Below are 12,596 nucleotides of genomic sequence, written 5' to 3'. Positions count from 1 at the left end.
TTTATTAAAAACTTTGTTTCTGTTTGGGCTTGTAACCGGAGGGTTGCCGGTTCAATCCCCGACCAGTCCACCACGGCTGAAGTGCCCTTGAGCAAGGCACCTAACCCCTCACTGCTCCCCGAGCGCCGCTGGTTGGGCAGGCAGCTCACTACTCTGGGTTAGTGTGTGATTTACCTCACTGTGTGTGTGCTGTGTGTGTTCACTAATTCGGTTAAATTGGGTTAAATGCAGAGAAACGAATTTCCCTCACGGTATCAAAAAAGTAAATATTATTTTCTATTCTATTCAATTGTCCTCAACATTCATTACAATGTCAGTGTCCAGATATATAGTATATCATACCAGAGGATGGAGCAGAGGAGGATGAGAACCACGCTGTTGCATGTCCTTAGGATGTCCAAAATGTTGTATTTCTTCTCTTTATTCGCCCGGGCTTCCTCAATCTGGGAGCACAAACAGACACAAATACAGAGTGCCTGCGTGAACATCACACGTCTATATTTAGGACAAATACACACATATAACACACATATAACATACATATTGCTCAATGGCAGAGCCAGAGTTATTTAGAGTCAAGTGTACAGTGATTTACAGTGCGCAGTGATTATGGAGCTGGGCTAGCTGTGCAGTAGCCAGAAAGTTGTGGGTTCAATTCCCGGCTTGCACTGTTATGGAACAAGTCCATATCAATCAATTTACCCTTTGCACACTTAATTTCCACTCTAACTGACATACTAACATACTCTGTCTGGCTGTGAGGAAGCAATAGTACAGATGAAACTCGAAAAATTTTAATGTGGTGCAAAAGTTCATTTATCTGAACCAATACTGAACCAGACTGAGAGACCATCTAAAGGCTCAGGAACCCTTTTTGGATTAATTAGCTGATAAGAGTGTGACACTTTGAGCCTACAATATTAAACCTTTTCACAATACTCTATTTTTCGGCGATTTTGGGAGGAGGAAATTGGGGTTTTTATAAGCTGTCAGCAATAATCATCAAAATTGTAACACATTAAGGCTTGAAATATCTTGCTTTGCATGTAATGATCCCCTGCCTGGGGAAGTGTTGCAATGTAGACAAATGCAGTGCCTGAATCTCACTGGAAAATGGGACATGATGGTTCTCTAGAGGGGTTGTGTTTTCCAGCAGTGGCTTACCTCATCAGATGTGAAGATGACCTGGGGAACGGTGACCTTGTTCATCCTGGCTGCATTTCTCAGAATGGCCTCAGCCTCCTCCACTCGCCCCTGAGACAGAAGCCAGCGGGGCGACTCCGGAATTATCCTGATGGAGACGGGAGAAGAGAGAGATGGTTATTCTTATTAGCTAGAGCGATACTCTTAACCGTAGTTTTCATCGTTATTGTAATATTTGTTGTTTGAAGTGTAGACGGGCCTTAAAGTAACACTAAAGCATTTTTCCTCAGTCGCGCACACCTATTTGTTTAGTCAGCAGATGAAGATGTCCACAGACAAGGTAGAGTATGTTGAATTATTTAAGAAAGTATGATGAATTTGAATTTGAAAAATTTGAAGTTATCTACAGTATGTCTCATTCCATCGAACTACAGATCCGTTACCCCATCTGGTAAATGTTCTAGTCGATCTTACAAAGTGTGGTTATAGCCGACAGAGGGCCGCGAATGCAGAAGTGCCGTTCACCCTGTTATAAGTTGATGAACCACTGAAATGATTTTGGAAACATTATTTTAAGGTACAAAAAACTCTTTAGTGTTGCTTTAAAGATGCTGAGTTTTTGTTTCACAGATGACCTAGGAATGATGGTGGCGCATTGCATTCACTTAATTAAAAAAAAGATTGGCCGCGTTTCCCAAACACGTTAAGAAGCTCTTAACGCTAAGATCTTCTTTGGAGCGCTCTTAAGAATGCTGTGAAAGAAGAACGTGTTTCCCAGGGTGCCTCTCAACATGCCTCCTCGATCCTCGATGCTCGATCCTCGAGGGGCGTTCCCACTGATCTATAACTAACACTGGATAGACTATCCCATTGTTCCCCCCCATCATTCTTTATGTAGATTAGTGAGGATCGAGGCATCGAGGAGCGAGGGAGGACGTATAAACGCTGCATGAGAGGCACCTCCAGAGTCGCTCAATGCTCAGTGATCATAGCCTGCCGCTAGGGGCACCTAGATTTCTAGGCTTTAGTGATCAAGCTGCGTCAGGGAAATGTATATCCTCCACTTTTTTAAACAATAAAACAATTTTCAATGTTGCAATGCACTCGTGGTTGTGGACCACTGGCGCAAGAAACATAGACATAGAAAATAATATTTTCAATAAAGTTTCCAACACATCTGCATATGAGTTTATAATACTTCACATACAATAAAATCAACAACCCTGTGGCATTTCACAGATATCAAGGAAGCAGATGTAATTGAACTAAGCTGAACCTAATCCAATGAGGCTTCACCTGCTACAGTACTCTAGGCGTTGCCAAAGTCCGCGATGTAAAAGTCCGGTTTACATTAATGCATATGTGCACCCCACTCGCAGGCCACATGGGCTGGAGGGTTACATCTTCTCGGATATATTAAAGTAGACTAGCCTACATCACATGCCTACTACCACACTATATCTATAAGAGAGATGGGATGCGTCTTGCATGAGTTAATATACTGTATGAATGGCCTGAGCTAATAAAAAATAAGCCTAGGCTATATATTGATCATCACCCTGTTTTATCAGTTAGTTTGAGTTTTTTGGCAGACATAAGGAGCCGCGACCGCACAGCCCAGGCTGCAGAAGTTCCGCAAGGGTGCAGCAAATTATCGGCCCACCGGGAATCCTCGCGAATCTCCCGATTAGCCACCCGGGCCTGCACACACACACACACACACGCATGCACACACGATACATCCGTAGCCTAATTGCACCTGTAGGGGGAACACGGGGCGCTGTGTGTGACTTGTGCGCTGATAAAGGGGTGGGTGATCGATTTGCCTGGCATCGATTGATTCAGTTTCAGCACCACTGTGGTGAACAGCTCTCGTTAAGAGCATCTTAAGAAGCTTCTTTGGCTTGATCTTAAGGTTCTCCTAAGAAGGCAGTTAAGAACGCGTTTGGGAAACACCCGTATCTTAGCGCTCCTTCTTAGCGATTCCTTCTTTGGAGCCTTCTTAAGTCCTTAAGAAAAATCGCATTTGGGAAACACGGCCATTATCAGTTTATCTTGTAATTATGAGATAATTATCTCGTAATCAATAGAATAGAATAGAATAGAATATACAGTTGTTTGATCCCGTGAGGGAAATTCAGTTCTCTGTATTTAACCCAATTTAACCGAGTGAACACACAGCACACAATGAAGTGAATCACACAACCCAGAGCAGTGAGCTGCCTGCCCAACCAGCGGCGCTCGGGGAGCAGTGAGGGGTTAGGTGCCTTGCTCAAGAGCACTTCAGCCGTGGACTGGTCAGGGATCGAACTGGCAACCCTAAGGTTACAAGCCCGAAGCCCTAACCAGTAGGCCACGGCTGCTCAATCATGACATAAGATCTCATAATTACGAGATGTTTGTGTCATAATTACAAGATTATGATCTTTACATTATGAGATATCTATTTCATAATTACGAGATATTCATGACATCAGAATCCCATATAGTCTTCCAAGTAAGGGATAATGGACGACACAGCGTTCGCTTCACTGAAATAAATGCACGTCGAGGAGGTAAATGGCCCGGATGCGCAGCGGATGTATGTGTGTGTGTGTGAGGAGGGGTGTGTGTGTGTGTGTGTGTGTGTGTGTGTGTAGGATTTTTTTCCGCCTCACCACCATAGGGGGATGTAGAGGAGCCCTGAAGCAGCCATGGGGATGATCAGGAGTCTCCAGTCCCGCAGGAAGTAGGCAAACAAGGGCAAGAGCATCTGCCCCAACCCGGACGCCATGAACACCCCCAGGGAACAAAACACCACACGAGTGGCTGGGCTCAGGATCTCAGAACCTGTCAGACAACAAGGGGGACATGCAAGTCATGGGCTGCATTCACACTGGCATGCCTTCATGCACAGTTCAGATTTTTCGGCCGTCGGGCAGTCGGGGGCAGTCGGGGACTCTAGTCTGTTTGGTGTGCCCCGTGCCGTCGCCAGTCGTCGTCGGCATCGGGGCTAATTTTGACTCGACATGTAGAGTCGGCCAGTGGCCGTCGTCAGTCTCAATTACCAATCTGATTGGTTGAGTCCTAACCCTTTGCAACATCTACGTAACAGAGGACTTCGTTTAAAAACAATCCATTAGCACTACATTCAGCGATGTAAGTTTCGAACCCATTTTGATAGACCTTCCTAACATATTTTTGCTAAAACTGAGTTTCTGAACGTGTGTTATTTCAGGTTATTTCCCATTCACTTTTCATTTACTGTGCTAATATTAGCTAGCAAGCTAGCTAGGTTAACGGGCGAAAAGTTATCTATTCCGTGCCCAAGAGAGTGTTTCGTTGGCCTCACACACAAGCAATGGCAATAAAAAAATACACACTATATAATTATATTTATCTTCTTATTGCTTAATAAAGTTTTTTAAATTAAATTGAATTGAATTGAATTGAGTTGGGCTTAGCATGATCACATCCAAGCAGTTTTTGAACAAGGCTTGTTTGTTGAGATGTTTTGTCGGTTGCTCTGCATGTGTCATCTCTTTCATTGCTCTGATTGATTTTAGGTCTATCCAATAGTTTCCAGAAGCATTTGGAGTGGTGACAGTACCCTTGGGAAATGGGAGGTGAATGAACCTTTTCCAGACCCAAGCTTAACTTCAACTGAGATAAGATCTGGTGCTAACCAGGGTTTCCCATCTCTCATATCAAACAGCATATGGACAAGTGAACAGGGTTAAAAATGAAAACGTGAAGCATACAGTACCAAGCACATAGCCAACGACGTAGTTGGAGAAACCACTAAAACCAATGAAGAAGAAGATGGCGCTGAAGGCCTCCCAGCTGGGGGAGAAGATCTGGACGAAGATGGTCAATGTCTGCATCAGCATCATGGCAAAGAGCACAGGCCGCCGTCCATACCTTTATAACACACACACACACACACACACACACGCAAATGTTTTAAATATTTCAAGAGATAGTGTAGCTCACATCTCTGACACAAATGGCACAGAAAACATCATCTGCATCATACAACATAATGGAGCAAAACCTTACAGACTGTTTAGGCCTGTCAGCTGGACAGATATCATGTCTTTCCAACCTTGCTTGATGTTTGTTAATGTGTTTTAATGTCTTTGTCATTTCTGGACATCTCCTAGGCTGCCACATATATGAATCAACAGACTACCCTACATGGATCAGCTAGCTTACTAATATTTGCAACTAAGGGCTGACACTTCATTTAGGCTATAAGAGAAGGCCATGTCTGTATACAGTATGTGTTTGTGTGTGTGTGTGTGTGTGTATGTGTGTGTGTGGGGGGTAAAGAAAATGTCAATGTGATGATGGTTGTACATGTACAGTATGTATTGTAAACAATGATGATGTATGCATTGTACAGTCCATTGCATGTTTTACATCCAGTCATAACATAATGCACATGTTTGTTCAGAGTTCATAATGCACATGATGATTTTATGATCTATGATATGGTGATCCAAGCCGTTAAGATGAAAAGACAGTGTCCTATCTTTTATGAGTTTATGGACTGTGTCTTTTATGAATTTATGGACTGTGTCTTTGATTGAGTTCCGCCCTTTATGGACCTTTCTGCACTGGTGCACAGTCATGTTGGAACAGAAAGGGACCATCCCCGAGCTGGGCTTGGCCTCTTAGTTCCAGTGAAAGGAACTGTAAATGCTTCAGCATTAACCAAGAGATTTTAGACAATTCCATGCTCCCAACTTTGTGGAATAGTTTGGACATGGTCACTTCCTGTTCCAGCATGACTGTGTACCAGTGCACCAAGCAAGGTCCATACAGATATGGATGACAGAGTTTGGTGTGGATAAACTTGATTGGCCTGCACAGAGTCCTGACCTCAACCCAACACAACACCTTCGGGATGAATTAGAGCCAGTCTCCTCGTCCAACATCAGTGTGTGACCTCACCAATGCGCTTATGAAAGAATGGTAAAAATTTTGAAGAGTTGAAGCTGTTATAGCTGCCAAGAGTGGACCTACGTCATAATAAACCCTATGGATTAAGAAAAGGATGTGACTGAAGTTCACATGGGAGTCAAGGCAGGTGACCCAATACTTTTGGCAATATAGTGTATGTTAAAAAATGTGCGTCATAGTTAAACTCATTATAGTAGAGCAAAGTATGTGATGTGGTGTTGGTAGCAGACACCTCTCACCTTTGTACATGTGTATGTATGTCCTGTATGTACTGTATGTATGTATCTATCACAAATACATACACATGTACATACATGAAATACATACAAACGTACATACAGTACATACAGTAGATAGATAGAAAGATAGATACTGTACATGCATACATTCAGTACATGCATACGGTACATTCAATACATACACATGTTCATACATAGATATGTAGATTCTACTGTATATATTTATTTATTTGCCCGTGTGGTGTGATGTGGTGTTGGTAGTAGCAGACACCTGTCGGATAGCTGCCCAGAGATAAACGTCCCCACCAGAACGCCCAGGAAGTAGATGGACGAGGCCAGAGGCTCTTTATATTCATTCTCACACACCAGGTCCCACTGCAAGACAAATCATTGAACCATCACACAACCATGAGTCATTACGGAGGTCTAACATTAGCCAATTACGGGATAGGGAAACTTAATCCTAACTAGACTAAAATAAAATTTTAAAAAAGTAAAATGAACGTCTATGCTGTTATGGAGAGGGTCTCTACAGGGTCTCATCCCATCTGCTCACACCGCTCTCCACAATCTGGCAAGAAGGTAGCAGTGCCTGTCTGGTTATGTGTGGAGTTTTTGCCAAAGTAATTTGCATGAGCACATTCTATTGCATGTTTGCATGAGAGATACTTCTGAAAACAAATATGGGTGCTATTGTTTTGGGATGTTTCCCTCGTGCAAGCATCATAAGCCGTTTTCAGACAGGTTTCTGCACATTCTGCGATAATTACCTGCCGCATTTCTGACGATAGCGGACATTCAGAAATGACACATAGGTATGCTGAAAGCAAAAGTCTGTGAACATTGCGAAAATACACCGCTGTCTGAAAACGGCTACACTCTGGTAGGCAAATGGAGAAATAAAATGATATGGTTTATAATGAAATTTCATTTGAATGCCTGAATGTAAGAAAACACAATACCAAGTTTGTCTATGGTAAACGGCCGTGCAGATAGGCGTAAATCTGGAGATCTTTAAATGAAAGACTAATGCTACAATCTTCTGACCATGTTATATTCACTTACCATGTTATTCAAATTTGACTACCTACCGGTAAACAATAGTCAATGCTAAACAATGTTTGCCCTGTTTGTATGGAAGTTGCGGGAATCCACGTTGCTCTATTAAATGTTGTTAAATAATTAAATAGCCTTCCGACAGGTTGAAGCAGAGCTTTGACACTAACGTTATCATGTAGTTTCAGTTTCTGTCACGCAAACGCGCACACACATGCATTCAATGAAAGTTCATACCATCACTTAATCGTATGGCTCTATGTTTAATCACATCGAATTAGCTAGCATTTCCTCCTGATTGCAGTAACGTTTGCTTTCTTTTTCTGTCGGTCCGCAATTGCGTGATCAATTGCGCAGCAAATTATCAGGTGAAGCACGGACCTAATTTCACTCACAGAGCAAACAGCGTTCCGTATCAGTTCAATACGGAACAAGACTTTTATGTGTCAAATACAGGACGATTCTGTATTATACTGAATGGTTGGCAACCCTAAGTCAGGGGCATAAAGGCCACTGTGGCCGTACGATGGTTTTTTTTTCACGGGGCATCAAGGCCAAAGTGTAGGGCAACGGCGGCCATGGCCTTGGTATAATTCCCACCCTGGTCAGGACAAACTGTTTTATCTCACTCTGAACATGAAATAATTAGTGCCAAATAGCCTATTTAAACTTCCTCCAAAGTGAACTGGTATAATGTAGCCAAGCTAGGTGACATGTCTCAGAATTCTAAGGTAGCCTACTGTTTGGTCTATTCTGGGATTTTGGGGTCTTTATAGCAACATAGCACCCTTAAAGGGATAATCCGGAGTGAAATGCACTTTAGATCAATTTTTCGGACTATTGGGAGTACATACGTTGAGTTGACACCAAAAGCATGTCATTCGGATGTATTTTGAGAAAGTTCGAGTTCACCGTTTTTAGCCAAAACTCGTTAGCCTGTAAGTGACCGGGGCAGGTCCTTTCGCCACTACAAAACGCTATTTTTATACCTCTTCTACTGTTCCAAACAACACTACACTTACGTGGTAGTGAGTAGAGGGTCCCTAAAGCCAAACCGAAGTATCCCCACGTCTTTATGTGGTCGGATAGAGAGTCCAGAATGAATTTAGTCGAGTCAGTACCTTTCCGGAAATGTTAGTAAAGTGTTGTGGAAGCGTTGCGCAGCTGCCGCAGCGACATTTCCGGATTTCCCCCCCCGTCGGAAAATTATTGCAACGTCGCTGATTGTGCCCCCTAAGAATTTTGGTTTGCATGACGCCCCTGGTTGGAGTGATTGGATTTTGATGAAATTGTCAGGGAAGGACTGAAATAACCCAAGCAAGAAACTATTACATTTTGGGAGTCAGTGTTTCCCACTGAATTGAATTCTATTAGTGGTGGTAGTGTGTGTGTGTAAGGGGGAGTGACATCTGAACATACTTATGATGCTAACTGGATTTGATCACGATTTAGCCAGTTGTCTTCTATACAAACAACAATCCTTGCTGGATTTTTTTATGTATTCTTCAAACCTGCATGCAGGTTTGTTTAGGGACAGAGAGGCTGCACAAAGGTATGCATAGCTCGAAAATGTAAAGATTTCATTCAGTTTAAGTAGCACAATACATAAAAATCATTTTGTGGTGGTCAGTGTTGATATTCATGTGGTGGGCCGCCACAAATAAGTCAATGCATGGGAAACACTTATCTCGGTTAACTGTCCTGACAGAAGGATGTATTTGGGTCTCTGTAGATGAGGATTTGGTGTTAGTAATGGTCTAAAGAGGGCTGGGTTGAGTGGGGTTTGCTAGGCTGTGTTCTGCCATAGTGTGCAGCTATGGCTCATGACATGGTTCACTTTGTGTGTGTGTGGTTGGTCATGGTTTTGTCAGTGTTTGGTGTTAGTATTGGTTATGGTGTTAGGGTGGTGCAGTGTTTCCCACAGAATTTATTACAGTGCATGAAAATGCACTGTACTGTTCTTCCTAGGCTTTTTATTACAGTGCATGAAAATGCACTGTACTGTTCTTCCTATTCTTCTTATTATTACAGTGCATGAAAATGCACTGTACTGTTCTTCCTAGGGTTCTTCTTCTTATTATTATTATTATTACAGTGCATGAAAATGCACTGTACTGTTCTTCCTAGGCTTCTTATTACAGTGCATGAAAATGCACTGTACTGTTCTTCCTAGGCTTCTTCTTCTTATTACAGTGCATGAAAATGCACTGTACTGTTCTTCCTATTCTTCTTATTATTACAGTGCATGAAAATGCACTGTACTGTTCTTCCTCGGTCTTCTTCTTCTTCTTCTTCTTATTACAGTGCATGAAAATGCACTGTACTGTTCTTCCTAGGCTTCTTCTTCTTCTTCTTCTTCTTCTTATTATTATTCCGCTTACCAAATTCATTTTTTCTATTCAGCTTGAACCGTTTAACTTAGAAACTTCATTCAAACGTCGCAACGTAGGTCTTAAATAGGGGAATGCTGCTAAGTATTTTTCAACTTTGTAACTTTTATACTTTTTAAACTATAAATTAAAAACTATTAAACATTTCCCCATAGACTTAACATTGGCCTCTATGACATCACAATCGGATCATTAAGCAATTAGAATCTTATGCCAGGTGGCCAGCTCCACCTGCAGCAGCTCTCTCTCTCAGGCTTTAAGCATACAATCTCTCTGTGAAGACTACATATCCTGTTGAACTCTCTTTCCACAACTGTTTCAAAATAAAAGTCCTCACTGCAATAATACACTATTAAATCATTTAACCATTGAAACTACTCAACTATTTAACTGTTCAACTATTCCAACTGTCGGTTATCTTCAACTATGCCTTCAGTCAACTACATGAGACCTCCATGTACATAGCAACCATTAAAATTAAGCGTTTATGACCGTTTCCATAGCAACCAACATTATTTTACTATAGTAACTTCTTTATTCCTGATAGTGGCAGCCATGGAAACCCTATCAACAAATGTTTCAAGATAGAAGTCCTCAGTAACAAGTTAGCTAGTTAGCATGGTTAGCATAGTTAGCATTGTTAGCATTTTTTAGCATAGCTGCTAGAAATGATTCGCTAAGTTAGCTAATCAACCTAGTTAGCATTGTTGACATAGTTAGCATTTTTAACATAACTGCTAGAAATCATCAACTAAGTCAGCTAATCAACCTGGTTAGCATAGTTAGCATGGTTAGCATTGTTAACATTACTGCTAGAAATCATTAGCTAAGTTAGCTAATCAACCTGGTTAGCATTGTTAACATAGTTAACAGTGCTAACATTGTTAGCATTTTTACCATAACTGCTAGAAATCATTAGCTAAGTTAATGATTACCATAACTTAGCTAATGATAACCAATGGTTATCATTGTTAGCATAGTTAACATCTGTTTACAGCATCTGTTTCTAACATTTGTTAGAAATTATTAGTTAGGTTAGAACTGGAATGTTTAAGCTTTAAACTGTCTACCTTCACACTATCAGCTTTCTTTAAACTCTGCAACCACCATGTTTACCCTAGCTACACCTTAGTAACCATATCTACATTATCTATCTATATTTTTTTTTTGCATTTTCATGCACTGGTAATTCCTTGGAATTGCATTTCTAGTTATTACAGTGCATGAAAATGCACTGTACTGTTCTTCCTATTCTTAAACTTCATCTTCTTATTATTACAGTGCATGAAAATGCACTGTACTGTTATTCCAAGTCTTCTTATTACAGTGCATGAAAATGCACTGTACTGTTATTCCAAAACTTCTTATTATTATTCTTCTTCTTCTAACGCACTTAATGGAGCTTCAACCGTTTAACGTAGAAACTTCATTCAAACTGCGCTGCGTAGGTCTTACTTAGGCCATCCGGGCTTTGTATTTTTCAACTTTGTAACTTTTATACTTTTTAAACTATTAATTAATTAAAATGACAATTTCCCCATAGACTTAACATTGTGATTATGACATCATAATAGGGCAATCAGAATCTTCTGCCAGGTGGCCAGGCCAGCTGCAGCAGCTCTCTCTCTCTCTCAGGCTTTAAGCATACATTCTCTGTGAAGACTACATATACCTGTTAAACTGTTTCCTCTGTCCACAACTGTTTCAAAATAATAGTCCTCACTGCAATAATACACTATTAAATCATTTAACCATTGAAACTACTAATCTATTTAACTGTTCAACCATTCCCACTGTCAGTTATCATCAGCCATGCCTCCGGTCAGCTACATGAAACCTCCATGTACCTAGCAACCAACATAGCAACCATTAAAATTAAGCGTTTATGACCGTTTCCATAGCAACCAACATCATTATACTGCAGTAACTTCTTGTTTCCTGATAGTGGCCACCATGGATACCCTAGCAACAAATGTTTCAAAATAAAAGTCCTCACTAGCAAGTTAGCTTGTTAGCATGGTTAGCATAGTTAGCATTTTAGCATAACTGCTAGAAATGATTAGCTAAGTTAGCTAATCAACCTGGTTAGCATTTTAGCATAGTTAGCATTGTTAGCATAGTTAGCATTTTTAGCATAACTGCAAAAAATCATCACCTAAGCTAGCTAATCAACCTGGTTAGCATTGTTAGCAAATTTAGCATTGTTAGCATAGTTAGCATTTTTAGCATTACTGCTAGAAATCATCGGTTAAGTTAGCTAATCAACCTGGTTAGCATTGTTAGTAAAGTTAGCATTGCTAGCATAATTAGCATTTTGAACATAACTGCTAGAAATCATTAGCTAAGTTAGCTAATCAACATTTTAACATGAATATAAATCATTAGTTAAGTTAAAACTGGAATGTTTCATCTTTAAACTGTCTACCTTCACACTATCAACACTCTGTAAACTATGCAACCACCATGTTTACCCTAGCTACACCTTAGTAACCATATCTACATTATCTATCTATTTTTGCATTTTCATGCACTGGTAATTCCTTGGAATTGCATTTCTAGTTATTATTAAACTTCTTCTTCTAACGCAGCCAATTCAGCTTCAACCGTTTAACGTAGAAACTTCATTCAAACGTTGTTGCGTAGGTCTTGCTTATGCCATGCCTGCTTTGTTTTTTTTAACTTTGTAACTTTTATACTTTTTAAACTATTACTTAAAAACTATTAACAATTTCCCCATAGACTTAACATTGCTCATTATGACATCACGGCAGCAATTAGAATGTTACCCCAGCTGGTCAGCCACCTGGGCACCAACTGTCAGTTT

The 12,596-nt window shown here is 40.7% G+C and overlaps 1 protein-coding gene across 1 annotated transcript in view; it reads right to left on the bottom strand.

Annotated features, from left to right (window-relative positions):
- LOC134062530 (organic cation/carnitine transporter 2-like) overlaps nucleotides 1-12,596 on the bottom strand; it is a 49,979-nt gene that overhangs the window by 10,827 nt on the left and 26,556 nt on the right. Inside the window, exons 2-6 of the mRNA XM_062518560.1 lie at nucleotides 6,598-6,701; nucleotides 4,889-5,043; nucleotides 3,801-3,972; nucleotides 1,165-1,291; nucleotides 343-443 (exon numbers count right to left, since the gene is read on the bottom strand). Coding sequence (XP_062374544.1) covers nucleotides 343-443; nucleotides 1,165-1,291; nucleotides 3,801-3,972; nucleotides 4,889-5,043; nucleotides 6,598-6,701 — 659 coding nt within the window. The remainder of the gene's footprint in view (nucleotides 1-342; nucleotides 444-1,164; nucleotides 1,292-3,800; nucleotides 3,973-4,888; nucleotides 5,044-6,597; nucleotides 6,702-12,596) is intronic.

This window comes from Sardina pilchardus, chromosome 17 (genome assembly GCF_963854185.1).
Source record: "Sardina pilchardus chromosome 17, fSarPil1.1, whole genome shotgun sequence".
Lineage (NCBI taxonomy): Eukaryota > Metazoa > Chordata > Actinopteri > Clupeiformes > Clupeidae > Sardina > Sardina pilchardus.
Note: the sequence above shows the minus strand (reverse complement) of the source record. Positions and strands in the feature narration are given on the sequence as shown.